This window comes from Miscanthus floridulus, chromosome 5, assembly GCF_019320115.1.
Source record: "Miscanthus floridulus cultivar M001 chromosome 5, ASM1932011v1, whole genome shotgun sequence".
Lineage (NCBI taxonomy): Eukaryota > Viridiplantae > Streptophyta > Magnoliopsida > Poales > Poaceae > Miscanthus > Miscanthus floridulus.
The window spans coordinates 136,426,787-136,440,909 of NC_089584.1; the positions used below are offsets into that span (position 1 = coordinate 136,426,787).

The 14,123-nt window shown below is 42.2% G+C and overlaps 1 protein-coding gene across 1 annotated transcript; it reads left to right on the forward strand.

The window, feature by feature from the left end:
• Positions 1–2,056: 2,056 nt before the first annotated feature.
• Positions 2,057–13,573, forward strand: LOC136453761 (structural maintenance of chromosomes protein 2-1-like). Its single transcript, XM_066454314.1, has 21 exons — positions 2,057–2,552; positions 4,475–5,155; positions 5,247–5,390; positions 5,498–5,788; positions 5,879–6,064; positions 6,169–6,333; positions 6,471–6,530; positions 6,762–6,824; positions 6,943–7,034; positions 7,401–7,497; positions 9,099–9,215; positions 9,300–9,518; positions 10,513–10,653; positions 10,756–10,923; positions 11,011–11,195; positions 11,374–11,467; positions 11,550–11,638; positions 11,772–11,997; positions 12,686–12,760; positions 12,983–13,128; positions 13,221–13,573. The coding sequence occupies exons 1-20, from the start codon at positions 2,235–2,237 to the stop codon at positions 13,097–13,099; spliced, it is 3,528 nt and encodes a 1,175-aa protein (XP_066310411.1). The 5' UTR covers positions 2,057–2,234; the 3' UTR covers positions 13,100–13,128; positions 13,221–13,573.
• The last annotated feature ends 550 nt before the right edge of the window (positions 13,574–14,123 follow it).

The following is a 14,123-nucleotide window of genomic DNA, read 5'->3' on the forward strand; positions in this document are numbered from 1 at the left end:
GGGAGCTAAAAAGGCTCCTATGACCCCATCTAGGCCTAGCCTAGGAGTTCGAAGGTTGGCCCACCGATGGGTTCAATAATCACTCTGGGTACTTTTAGAGTGAGGGATGGAAAGGGATGGGCCCGCTAGCGGCCAATACATGGGCGCACGAGCGCCGTAGGCATCTCGACACATGTTCGAGCCTCGGATGGATACGTTTCATGGTTTTTCCTCGAAGAAAGGCAGAGAGCCCTCGAAACCGATCAAATGAACCTGAGAACTATTTGGATTGACCACTGAGAATCTAGAATTGGTCACCAGCTAACCCAAGCCGGACCCCGCGGACGGGATGCCAGGGCCCCACTCAGACTAGCCCGTAACAACACACCGAGCACCATGGCTTGTCCATAGAGAAAAATCATGGCACTGCTCAACCTCTCCGTTTTTATCAGAAAAACGCTTGAGAAAAGACGACCGCGAAGATGAGCCGACCCTCGACCAGACCCCTTCTACGCGCGGGGGCTCAAGGAAAGTTGGACTCGTAAGGAGACCGAACGCACGATCATAGAACGACAGACCCCCATAGGGGTCAAAATTAGGAAAGACCTTTTCCGATCCACCAAATCTCACGGCTATACCCTCGAGAGGCTCGATCACGATGAAAGGGAATCACCATCCCCAGGACATGCCGTGGGCAACAAGAAAAGGCCAAGGCCCTCAGAGTCCTCCCATTCAAAAAAGCCTCCGAAGGAGTATTCTACTCCTCCACAGGCTCGGGGCTACTGTCGAGAACTAATACTAGGGTACCCAAAGAGGAGGAGCTAATGACCATCAACATTGATTCATCTGAGTAGTCAAGAGCGCGACTACAGCTCCACCCGACCCCAAGGCCGTAGGCTCCGCCTCGCCAGACCTTGCGTTTGTGTTCTGCCTCGTCCGACCTTTGGGGGCGGGCTTCGCCTCGTCTGACCCAAGGCCACGGGCTCCGCCTCGCCCGACCTCTAAGGCCACGGACTCCACCTCGCCCGACCCCGAGGCCGTGGGCTCTGCCTCGCTCGACGGGGATCCATACCACCGCCAACCACTCTAGGTTCAAACATATGGGCCTAGGTCAAAACTCTGACACCAAAGAAAAAATCGGCACGCCTCGATATAACTCGTGGCCATGACGGGCCATACCCGAGGATTCATATCAAGAACAGCGTCGGGCGTACCGGTGCTGTTCTGTCTAACCCTCATACGAATGCTGGTAGGCGCGTCAGCTCACCACGACGTCCGCTGCGACAGAATGGAACGCCATGACCGGCAGACGACGCCTGCGCATGGCGCTAGTAATGGATAGGGCCACGACACAGAGCTGTCCCTGTTGACATCTACAGGGTCGGTGGGACCCGCATTAAGGATAAGAAGGACCCAGCGATCCTGAAGGACTTCTCTCTCATTTTTCTCTTTTCCTCCGCTGTAATCCATGCTTTCCCTTGGCCTATAAAAGGAAAAGCAGGACGTCCTCACTCGTGGCCGATCCGATTAAAACCGATCAATCGAGATCGACACAAGAAGCACGACACGAGCACTCGGCTGAGCGGCAATCGAGCTCTCAGCACCCGTTCACTCCTTTCACCAGAGACTTGGCATCCTTTCCCTCTCTCGTCCGTTTGTACCCCTACTAAAAACTTTCAGTGCTAATAACACGAGCAGCAACGACGAACTGGACGTAGGGACTTTCTGCACGAACCAGTATAAACCTCGTGTCCTCTAACCACACCATCCGAGTCCGACGCGCAATAATATAAATTTACTCGTCGGTGGTAAGTCGAGACACCGACAAGTACAATCAGTGCACATCTCATAAAACTGGTTTGGCTGCATCTCTGAAACCGATTAACATCCTTTTTTGAAAGTGAGACAAACAAGGAAAATTAATACTAGTACACGCCTTTTTTAACGAAAATGGTTGGAGCAAGTAGTGTCATCCAAGCCCATTGAAAGCCCAACTCGTTATGTGAGCCCATCGGTATACAATATACCCGCCGCTTCGTCACTCGTCAATCGTCATTACTCGATCTCCCGCTCGGCTGCTCTCCACACGGGGTGACGAGTGACGCTCCCCTCCGTCCCTTCCACTTCCGAAACATTTCGAATTCCTCAACCCCCGAAAGGGCGAAAACCCGAACGCCTCCAAAAATTTTCCCGCCCCAACCCCTCGAACCCTAGCCTCATCACCGGCTGGCGACGCCTCGCCGGCGGCCGGCGAGATGCACATCAAGGAGGTAACCCTCGAGGGATTCAAGTCGTACGCGGGGCGGACGGTGGTGTCGGGGTTCGACCCGCTGTTCAACGCCATCACCGGGCTCAACGGCTCCGGCAAGTCCAACATCCTCGATTCCATCTGCTTCGTGCTCGGCATCACAGATCTCCGCCAGGTGCGCGCCACCTCGCTCCAGGAGCTCGTCTACAAGCAGGGCCAGGCCGGGGTCACCAAGGCTACCGTCTCTATCGTCTTCGACAACTCCGACCGCTCCCGGTCCCCGCTCGGCTATGAGGACTCGACCGAGATCACTGTCACGCGCCAGGTTACACATCCCTTCGCCATCTTCGTTATCCCATGCGGCCTTCTGAGGCGTATCTTTGCTAGTGCGCGTTTGAGTTCCTTGGGATTTTTAGGTGATTTTGGGGCTTGCCGCACAATTTTGGTTTGCATATTCTCGAATTCGGCACTGATGTGTCATACTGGATTAAGATGCTGCCCTCTGAAGAGGAGCGGCTGAATGAGGTGGTTTCGGGTAAAAGGAAATGGTGATTTGCAGTATCTGGAGCTGGAATTTTGAGGAGATTGTGTGCTTTAATCCTTCACGTCTCTAAGTTGTTGAATTTCTTCATACCAGGGTTCAATTATTTGTGTGCTGTTTTAGTTTCTGTGAACTGGAGTCATTTTTATTTTTTGTACACTGAAGGGTTGGAGATGGCGATTCTGGAGTTTGAATTTCGATTTGAAGTACTTTTTGTTTCTTTGCTAAAAACGGTAGCTAATTGAGGTTTAGTGGCTGTTCAATATGTTCATCCAAGTGCTCAACTGGATGTGTTTCTTAGGTTTTGTGTATTCAGAGTTGATCAAGTTAGTTCTGTTCATGGGAGTTTGGAATTGCTAATCTGCTATGCGTGCTGAATTTTTAAATCTGTGTCTGGCTTGCTGTTTTTTCAGTCAAATATGTCTAGCTTTCTATTTTTCCAGTCAAACACATAATTGATGTGTATGAATCTGGAGTTTTGTTAATGTCTGTACTAGCCGACCTACTTTTAATCAGAGATTGCAAATTCAGAAATGCAACACACATGTGTTTTAGTAAAAAAAAAAAAAACACATGGATTTTTTAGCACAAAAAAACACACGGCGAGCGCACGCAGCAGCGCAGCACCAGCAGTGCGCTTTCTGCGCCTCGACTGTCCTGAGCGACTTCTGTGCCTTGACTGCCTCCTTCGCGCATGGAGAATTGCGCCTGGCCAGGGGCCCCACGACGCGACGACCCATGACGAACGGGCAAGCAATGGAACCAACCGCTCTGTGATTTGTCCTTCCATAGAAAAAAATTGTTTTATGTGATATGTGATCTGTGATCTTGTGATTGTCTAAAGGTAGAAGAAGGCTAGAGGTAGAAGAATGATGGAGGCTGTTGGATCTTAATCTTATGGTGCAAAAAAATTCATGTGTTGGAATTGCATAAAACACATGGTTGTGCAGTAGACAGACTCTTGCAAATTTGCTATGAATGTTGATGTGTAATGTGGCCACCTGATTCATTTTAAGTCAAACACTTAGTTGATGTATATGGATCTGGAGTTCTGTTAATGGGTGTTCTAAGCACTGATTAATTTTTCTTAAGAGTATAATCAGGGACTGCGAAGTTGCTTATAATAGAACTGGATTTGTTCAGATTTTGTTGATGCTCAATACCTCAATCTAGCCAACACATTTTTTAGTCAAATACTTCGTTTCTCAATGTTGTGTGTGGATGTTTTGTGCCCAGTGATTCATGACATTATTTGCAGCTAAAATTTTGAAATTATTTTAGGTCCAGGAGTTTAATTTGACTGAAATGGTGCTATTTAGGTTGATGTGGAGTGATGTTTTTGTTGGTTGATCTGGTTAGTTTTAGATTGCAATACATGAAGCTATATTTTCTATTTTATTTCAAGGTTGTTCTAGATGATCCATTTGTTGAGTCGAACACTTGTCTATTGGTGGTGTATGGACAGTATGCTTGCATTTTTGTTAATATGTTAGATATGTATCTAGCACAACTGAAGTACATATGTTGGCTGTTCATCTCATTTGCTTGATTAATTCGTAAAATGGCTAATAGATCGGCTTCAGTCGTATGTTCTTTTGCACTTTGATTCCACCATTTTTTTTTCAAAAAGTTTTGTGTTGTTTCTGGTGGACCAAATTTGTCCCAATTTTACTGGGCATCAGTTAATTGTTGTCCTATATTTGTAGATTGTTGTTGGTGGAAGGAACAAATACCTTATCAATGGCCATCTTGCACAACCATCCCGGGTCCAGACCCTTTTCCACTCAGTGCAGCTTAATGTAAACAATCCTCATTTTCTAATTATGCAAGGGCGCATAACAAAAGTGCTGAACATGAAGCCTCCAGAAATTTTGTCCATGTTAGAAGAGGCAGCAGGCACAAGAATGTATGAAATGAAGAAAGAATCTGCTCTTAAGACACTTGAGAAGAAGCAGAATAAAGTTGATGAGATTAATAAACTCCTTGATGTTGAAATCCTCCCTGCACTAGAGAAGCTTAGAAAGGAGCGGTGCCAATACATGAAATGGGCCAATGGCAATGCTGAACTGGATAGGCTCAAAAGATTTTGTATTGCCTATGAGTTTGTTCAGACCGAGAGAGTGCGAGATGGTGCACTCAATGATGTCAAACAAATCAGGGCAAAGATTGATGAGCTGGATGAAAATACAGAAAAGATAAAAGCAGATATACAAGAAATGGACAATAACATTTCTACCCTGGCTGCTGAAAAAGAAGCTAAACTAGGTGGTGAGATGAAGCTTCTGTCCGATAAAGTGGATAAATTATCACATGTACTTATCAAGGAAACTTCTGTGATGAATAATCAAGAGGAAACCCTGAAGTCTGAGGAAAAGGGTGCTGAGAAGGTAACACTGCACTGATGTCAGTTACTAGACATGCTAACTTTTTTTTTTTTTGAATAGCTTACAAGGTTTGCATTATACATTTCACTTGTAGATTCTCACAAACATTGAGGACATAAAAAGGTCTATACTCGAGAGAGATGCTGCTGTAAAAAATGTTGAAAATGAGGCGTCTGATATGAAAAAAAGAGCAGAGGAGCTCACAAAGGAGTTGGATGAGAAGGAGAAAGAATACCAGGTATGTAAAGGGTGACATCTTTAAATGTAATGTACTAAATATTAACAATTTAACATATAGCATCTTGGTTCTGTGTACTCTGGGATATTAAATTTGTTTTTGCCCAGGGTGTGCTAGCAGGAAAAAGCAGTGCAAGCGAGAAGAAATGCCTTGAAGATCAGCTTAGAGATGCAAAAGCTGCAGTTGGAGATGCAGAATCTGGACTAAAGCAGCTAGCCACAAAAATAAAACATTCTGAAAAGGAGTTGAAGGAGAAGAAAGCTCTTTTAGTGTCCAAGCGTGATGAGGCTATTGCAGCTGAGAATGAGCTGAAAACAAGGACAAAGGACTTGGATGGTATCAAGGCATCCATGGGATCTATTAACTATGATGAGGGCCAAATGGAAGCTTTGCAAAAGGTATACACTGGTGAAGCTAAAAAGTGTTGATGTGGAAGCTATACTTCTGATTGTTGACTATTTTTATTTTTTTGTCCTGACCATCCACAGGACCGTTCTACAGAGTTAGAAATTGTTCAGAAATTAAAGGACTGTGTTCGTAAGCTTTCTGGTGAGCTTGCTAATGTTCACTTCAGTTATCGAGACCCTGAAAGGAATTTTGATAGATCAAAAGTCAAAGGGGTCGTTGCACGTCTTATTAGGATTAAGGATAGCTCAACAGCTACAGCACTGGAGGTTCGTATCAGCAAACTCCTCTCTGCTTGCTTGAAGTTAATTCTCATTTTGACTGATGGAGTTGGTCTAGTCATCCTGGTTCAATTATTAGTTAAATATTGCAGGTTGCCGCAGGTGGGAGGTTATTTAATGTGGTGGTTGACACGGAAGAAACTGGAAAGCAACTATTAAAGAATGGGGATCTACGAAGTAGAGTAACCATCATACCTTTGAACAAAATCCAAACATACATGATACCTAACAGAGTTCAGCAGGCAGCTCGTAAACTGGTTAACATCTCCTCCCCCCCCCCCCCCCCCCCCCCCCCCCCCCCCCCCCCCCCAACTCTTTTGTTATACTGGTGGATGTAGCCTTTTGGTTATTGATGACTTGTCTAAATGAGAAGTATATACTGATTGCTTTGTAGGTTGGTCTTGACAATGTAACGTTAGCTCTAGAATTGGTTGGATATGGTGAGGAAGTAAAGGTCGGTATCTCCAACTATTCTGTTAATTTTTGAGAAATACTAATGATTTGCTCTTGCACATTTATGTACATCATGTCTAGTAGTGTTTTGTTGTTTTCCTCAAAGGTTCAAACTTAAGATTGACAATCATTCTGCATCACATGTGTCGTTCAAAATTTTGTTGTAACCCAAATCTTAAGATTACATGCTACTGGCTATCTGTTTCATAGATATCTTCATATCTTATTGCAGAATGCCGTGGCTTATGTCTTTGGCTCAACATTTGTGTGTCGTAATACAGATGCGGCAAAAGAGGTAGTGTTGCGTCTTCAGGAATTTGGTTAATATAGTATAATTTAGTTCAATCTGTATACAAAGTGTAATTCAAAATATGTGGTTGATAGTGTTATTGTTAATTGTTCTTTTGATATAGGTTGCGTTTAATAGGGAAGTTAGCAGTACTAGTGTGACTCTTGAGGGTGACACTTATCAGCCTAGTGGTCTTTTGACTGGAGGTAGTAAAGGGTAAGTTACCAATATAATATTTTACTTAATGCTAGTGTTTTGACTTGATCAGCTTTTTTGTTAAATTAGTATTCAATTTTCCTTTTGCATTCTTGTTGTTTGAATAATACAAATGCTTTTCTATGAAGAACAGTATTTTTCAAGCTTCTTCTAAGTATCCTTAGGAGGGAAATACACATTAGATTCTCTGATCCTCTTGGTTTGCTGGGTGATAGATGTAATTTGCACCATAGATGCCTGTTTTTGGCTTGTCATTTTTCTTACTGCGTCTAATTAAATGGTTTGCCAGACAGTCAAAATGTCTGTCCTGTGGTCAGATAAAGGCATTCATCATTTTCCTTGGTAACGTATACCATAATGATGCAGGGGTAGAGGGAACTTGCTAAGGAAACTCGATGAACTAGCTAAAGCTGAGGCTGATCTATCCGATCATGAGAAAAGGCTCTCTGTCATTGAACAGCAGGTATTCTGCAAATGCACAGTGTCCACACATGAATTTTATTATTCTTATTACTGTTTGAATTCGAATGAATTTATTTGCTGGATAAAAAATATACATGTCCTACTAACCACCTTTTGCGGTTTTGCCTTTAAACTGCTATTTTGATCTGTTATGGGAGCTTGTAAATTCATCAATATTTATGTTTCCTCATATGAGTTAAGAAAGTATACCGTGAGACATGAATGCACATTTGAAGTATCGAATGGAAAGACCTTTTGCTTGCAAAGTAATTCTTGTAATGGGACACATTCTTTGATGCCGTTGGCATTTACTCTGTACTAACTATTTGGTGTCATAAATATTGATACTTTTTAATATAAACTTAGTCAAACTTATGATAGTTTGACTTTGGATAAACTTGTAAGGTCATTCTTTTTTGGACAGAGGTAGTGGTATGCACTATGCATCGTTTTTGAGGCGTCGCCTAGGTGACAAGGCGTGCCCAGGGTGCTGGGCGTCGGGGTCGCCACGGCATCCATGCCTATGGCGTTCGCCATATGAGATTAGGTGTGGAAAGGCGTCGGGCGAGCCCCTAGAGGCCTGTGGCGGACGCCGGAGCAGCAAGTCGAGAGGAAGACGGAATCGGGCGGGGAATCGAGCGGACGCAATGAAAACTGGCGGGAATTGACCGCGTCGCGTCCGTGCTAGAAGGAAAAAGGCGGGAATCGACCGCATATATATTGTTGCGCGGCAAACCTCCCACTCGAGGGCTTTTACCACAGGTGCGGGCCGCTGCAGCTTCACGGAGAGAGGAGAGGAAAAGAGGCGGCGGCGGCCCTGCTTCTTGGCGGCAGAGGCGGAGGCAGAGGCTTGCCGCTCCTTGCTCGAGTCCACCGGCCGCGCGCACCTCCCGTGAGTCCGCCCCTGCATCTCCTCCCGGCTGCTCGAGTCCACCAGGGGTCCGTCCGCACCGCACCTGCAGCTCCTGCCCGTCCGCACCTGCTCGGCTGCCTCCGTCGACCGTCTACCCGTCCGCCTCATATGCTCCCTGCCTCCTCTCTGGTCTTCTCTGCAGCCCTGCTTCCCTCCTCTTCCTCTGTTTCTTTCTCTTCCTCTGTTTCTTTCCCTCTTCCTCTGTTTCTTTGCCTGCAGCACTAGTCATTAAGTTATATTATGTTATTAGAGACTAATTTGTGGCTATTGAGTGATGAGAGATTTCAGATTTGCTATTTTGCTACTTTACGCTGTGCACTAGCACTCTAGTAGCATTATTTATTATGGTATTACATGCTAAGACTTGGCAATATTAAGGTATGATTTGCTTCTGAATTTTAGTATCATTATATATTAAGATGATCGTATGGCGTCGCCTAGGCGTCCGCCATAAACGCCTAGGCGTTGTGAAGGGGGTACGGCGCCGCGCGTCGCCGCAGCGCCTCAAAAACAATGGCACTATGATAGAAATAGAAATTTCATCTCTTGTCAATTGAGTGATCTATTGTGCTGGTCACTATCAGTTATCTCTCTTCATTGCAACTGCAACATGTTGTATGTTGGTTATTTAAATTATGCTAAATTTCATTTTCTAGATTTTTCTAATTTATTACCCCCTCCTCTCCCAGATTGGAGCCCTTTTGCCATTGCAGAAAAGGTACACTGAGTTGAAATCTCAGTTTGAACTCAAGTCATATGATCTCTCGCTATTTCAGAGCAGAGTTGAGCAAAATGAACATCACAAGGTTTTTGCTTACACAATCGATATGCTTGCCTTACCTTAGTAAAAGCTTCAACCTAAAATAACAGTTTTTGTATTTGGGCTTCAGTTAGGTGAACTTGTAAAGAAAATTGAACAAGAGCTTCAAGAATCAAAACAAGAGTTGACAGAAAAGGAAGTGCATCATGAAAAATGTGTGTCTACAGTTTCTGAGTTAGAAAAAACTATCAAGACTTATGGCACTGAACGAGAGGGCAGACTCAAAGCGCTGGAGAAAAGGATCAAATCAATTAAATCAGAGATGCAGTCCATGTCAAAGCAACTTAAGGTTGTTTACTTTCCTTTTCTTGCCACCATTCAAGGACTCGATCTATGGGATAGTTGTCGGAGAATTCTGGATGTTGACCCTGGACCTTGTTGGTGTGACTTAGGAGTCATGATTGGCTACTGCATTGGCTATGCAGGCATAAAAGAAACTGGGGGCGATGGTCAATCTGATTGCTTAATTGCAACATACTGCCAATTTTCCCCTACGTAGAGCTAGTCTGGCAGTAAATAACTTCATCTAATTGGTCTCTATCTTTTCTGTAAGAACTTGCTAATTCAAAGCAAAAAAAGATTAACTAACTGAAGAGCAGGGGGTAGATCCATCGGGTGCGGCTCAAGCCCCACTGCTGCTTCTACAACCATGGAACCCCCCTTGCACGTGGGGTAATTTTACAATAGCAAAAAAGATTAACTAACTGAACAGGAGTATTATTTCTTGATACGTACTCCCTCTGTTCCACATTATAGGCCACTGTAGCTTTGTCCTAAGTCAAACTTCTTTAAATTTGACCCAAGATTATAGGGAAAAAATACACTTAACATCTACAACATCAAATTAGTTTCATTAACCTATAAAATATGTCTTGATAGCGCAATTATTTTGAAATTTAGATGTTAATACGTTTTTCTGTAAACTTGGTCAAAGTTAGAGATGTTTGACTTAGGACAAAACTAAATTGACATATAATTTGGAGCAGGAGTATTTTTGGTTAGGTGAAGATAGGTAGGATATTTTCTCAAAGCTGCATAGAGTTGAAAATTATGAATTTCATCCATTACCATGAGTTAGTTGCAAACTCTTTAGTAAGATACGTTTAACTTTACAAGTTAACTATGCGGTCAGCTTTGATGAAGAGGCTGGACATCTTTCATAAGCAACATATTAAGATCAGTTCTGTTGAATTTCTACTCTGATAGTGGCCATGACTTGATTCTTTTATGTTTACTTCAACAGTCATTCTGACAATTCAATCTTTAATATATCCCATATTTAGGCTTATGAAAGTGACAGGGAGAGGCTGATCATGGAGAAAGATGCAGTTGCTAATGAGCTTGCTACACTGGAAGAGCAGTTAACAACTTCAAAAGCTCAAATTACTTCTCTGTCTGAAACCTTGGAAAAACAAAAGGACAAGGTTGTGCAAGATGCTTTTTTATAGTTACTTTGTACTTGGTGTTGTTACTGAGCTTTGCATTTAATTAGTTAAATAAATATGCTTTGTGTTCATGAAACACAGGTTACTTCCATAAAGCAAGATTATGATCATGCTGAAAGTGAGCTCAATGTTGGGCGTTCTAAACTGAAGGAATGTGACTCACAGATAAACCATATGGCCAAGGAACAACAGAAACTTCAGCAGAAGTTAAGTGATTCAAATGTTGGAAGGACGAAAATGGAAAATGAGGTAGTTCCTGGTTCTAATCTCTGCTGCATTTTCTACTTTATAATTTATTGCTTGAACATGCTTTAATACCTGATAATAACATATTAGGTTAAGAGGATGGAGATAGAGCAGAAGGATTGCTCTTCAATAGTTGATAAGCTAGTGGAGAAGTATAGCTGGATTGCAACTGAGAAACAGTTGTTTGGGAAAAGCGGTACAGATTATGATTTTCAATCTTGTGAACCACATAAAGCCCGCGAGGAACTTGAAAATCTTCAAGCTCAACAATCCAGGTATATCTGATATTTGTATTGGCTCCATAATTCACTACAAACCATCATATTACTCCCAACATTTAAAAAAAATGACATTTAGGGCAAGTTGCTAGTGCTACTGAATAGCTGTACCCATATAATCTCCTCAGTTCTGTAATTTGCAATGTATTCACCAATCGTTGTTACCTGCCTGCAGTCTTGAGAAGAGGGTCAATAAGAAAGTTATGGCAATGTTTGAGAAGGCAGAGGATGAGTACAATGATTTGATGTCAAAGAAAAACATCATCGAGGTATGCCCTATTATGTACAGTTTTCTTGATAGCCTGAAAATAGTTTTGATACTCGTACATAAAATTTTTTTCTCATTTGTAGAATGACAAGGCAAAAATCAAGAAAGTGATAGAGGAGTTGGATGAGAAGAAGAAGGAAACCTTGAAAGTCACGTGGCTCAAAGTAAACAAGTCAGTATATGAATCCTTTAGTGACTTATTATATATCCCAGCAGATGCACTGTCCCTTTAAATGTTGTTGAAGATGTCTCTTACTCATAAATGTGCAAATTGGAGTCTAACTCCTACCATTCTGTTTCTATAGGGATTTCGGATCTATATTCAGTACTCTTTTACCTGGTACAATGGCAAAACTTGATCCTCCAGAAGGTGGCACTTTCTTGGATGGTCTTGAAGTTCGTGTGGCATTTGGGACAGTTTGGAAGCAGTCTCTATCTGAACTTAGTGGAGGGCAACGGTCCCTTCTTGCTCTTAGTCTTATCCTGGCTCTGCTTCTTTTTAAACCTGCACCACTTTACATATTGGATGAGGTATCTTTGAATATGATTTACTATTCAAATTCCTTACCACTGCAATATATTGTTCTTGAACTAGTATAACTTTGCTGTATTTGGAAGAATGAGATGGTGCTGTAAGTAAATATGTTAGGCAGTTTTCCAGAAGCAGATTCATTGAAACTTAGGCAGCTTTGAGATGTTGAAGCTCAATACTTTATTTTTTTTTAGATTTAGATCAGATGCTAAAAATATTTGAACGTTGGACAAAATTAGTCATTGGTTGTGATAATGTTGACTAGAGCAACAATTTAGAGCACAAGTTCATCTCATCTAGGCAAATCTTAACCTTGCTCTATTTTATAAACAGTATGGTGAAGACTGAGTATATATTCAGAGTACGTATTAGAATGGAATGTTTTATTATTGTACCACTGCAAGTTAGTCTCATGCTAGGTCTCAGTTGTTGGGTAATTTGAATTTGCTCTAGAAGGTATGACTTGAAAGAACTGGAAAATGATGCTGAGCAGTACTTGGCGTTTTTGTTCACATGGATAGATTTGTTTAGAAAACTTCTATCTAGTCAGGGATTGGGCAAGGCAATTTTATTATGACACTTATTATAGTCTTGTATGTCTGATGCCTCAAACGTTTGTAGTTTGTAGATTGGTGCTGAGAGTCTGAGATTGACCATTTTCAACTGACTGATGTTCATGCACTGCAGGTTGATGCTGCTCTTGATCTGAGCCACACCCAAAACATTGGTAGAATGATCAAGGCTCATTTTCCGCACTCTCAGGTAATATATAATCCTGCTTACTAGTTTGGTAGTGCATTTTAATATGTAGTAGGTAAACTGTGTTTTGAAAGGCAGTTAACTATCTACATAATGTGTCGCTTACGACTACTGATTTGTGACAGTTGAATTCCTTGTGTATCAATTCAGATGCTCTGGTCTTTGTGTTCAGACAGTTGCAACACTAAGTTCTGAAAGTTTGAACTATTGGTTTATTTTTTGCAGTTCATAGTTGTCTCTTTAAAAGAGGGTATGTTCAACAATGCCAATGTGATATTCCGAACAAAATTTGTTGATGGTGTGTCCACTGTGACACGTACAGTGCCTTCGAAACAGAGATGATCAGTTTACACAGCGTGCACATTCTGAAGGTATGTTCTGAACCAAAACTAGGCATATAATTCCAAATCTGTCATTTAAGAAGCTGCTATAATAAAACATTTCCTGTTGTTTATTCTGCCAGGAGAACTATATTCCATGAAAGCTGAACCCTACAATTACTTGATGCTGTGGCCGCTTGATGCCTCAAGCACCTCGCTTGTCAGGCAATGGCATCAAAATAGGTGGTAACTGTAACCTCATGCCATGACGTTCTTGATGACCTTGACTGCCTTCTACGTTATGCGCTTTCATCTGACCCAAATGTGTAATTAGCGGTTGAACTATTTTGTGTTGAATATCGACCATGTAATATTATGTAACAAAGCATTTATTATCAGGGTCAGGGATACTTTTGACTTGCTAACTTACCTTTTATTCTCATTTCTAATTTTTTTATGCGCCCTCCCCCTTTTTTCGACTTACCTTTTATTACTCTGGACGAAAAAATTGTCATATTTCCAATTTAGCTATTTAGCAATGTTCCAAACAATCATTCATTTTACCATTTAGTTATTAACATTTGGTTTAACAGGCTAAATGGCCAATTGAACAGAAATGGTGTAGCACTTTGTAGCATATAGGCATTGATTAAGGGCTTGTTTGTCAGGGCTTCTTTTCGACTCTGGCTCCGGCTCCCGTGGTGGAGCTTTGCCAAACATTTTCCTGGATGAGCTGTTTTCAGTAAAAACCAGAAGAGTCGGAGTTGTTTTAGAGGCCAAAATGTCTCCGGCTGCTTTGGAGGAGCCCCTCAAGAGGAGCCGTGCCAAACACCCTCCAAATAGGCTATATGATCGTTTAGGTGAACCGTGCTATTTAGTGACGACTAAGATATGGTGCTGAAATAAATTAAGTTTGATAGTGCTAAAAAAAAGTCAAATGATATCATTTTTATAGAATGATTCCTCAAACGAGGATTTTTGTATCTGTTTCCATCCCTAGTGCGAGTGTTTCCTCTTTGATTATCTGTTTTTTTTTAATTTAGGGG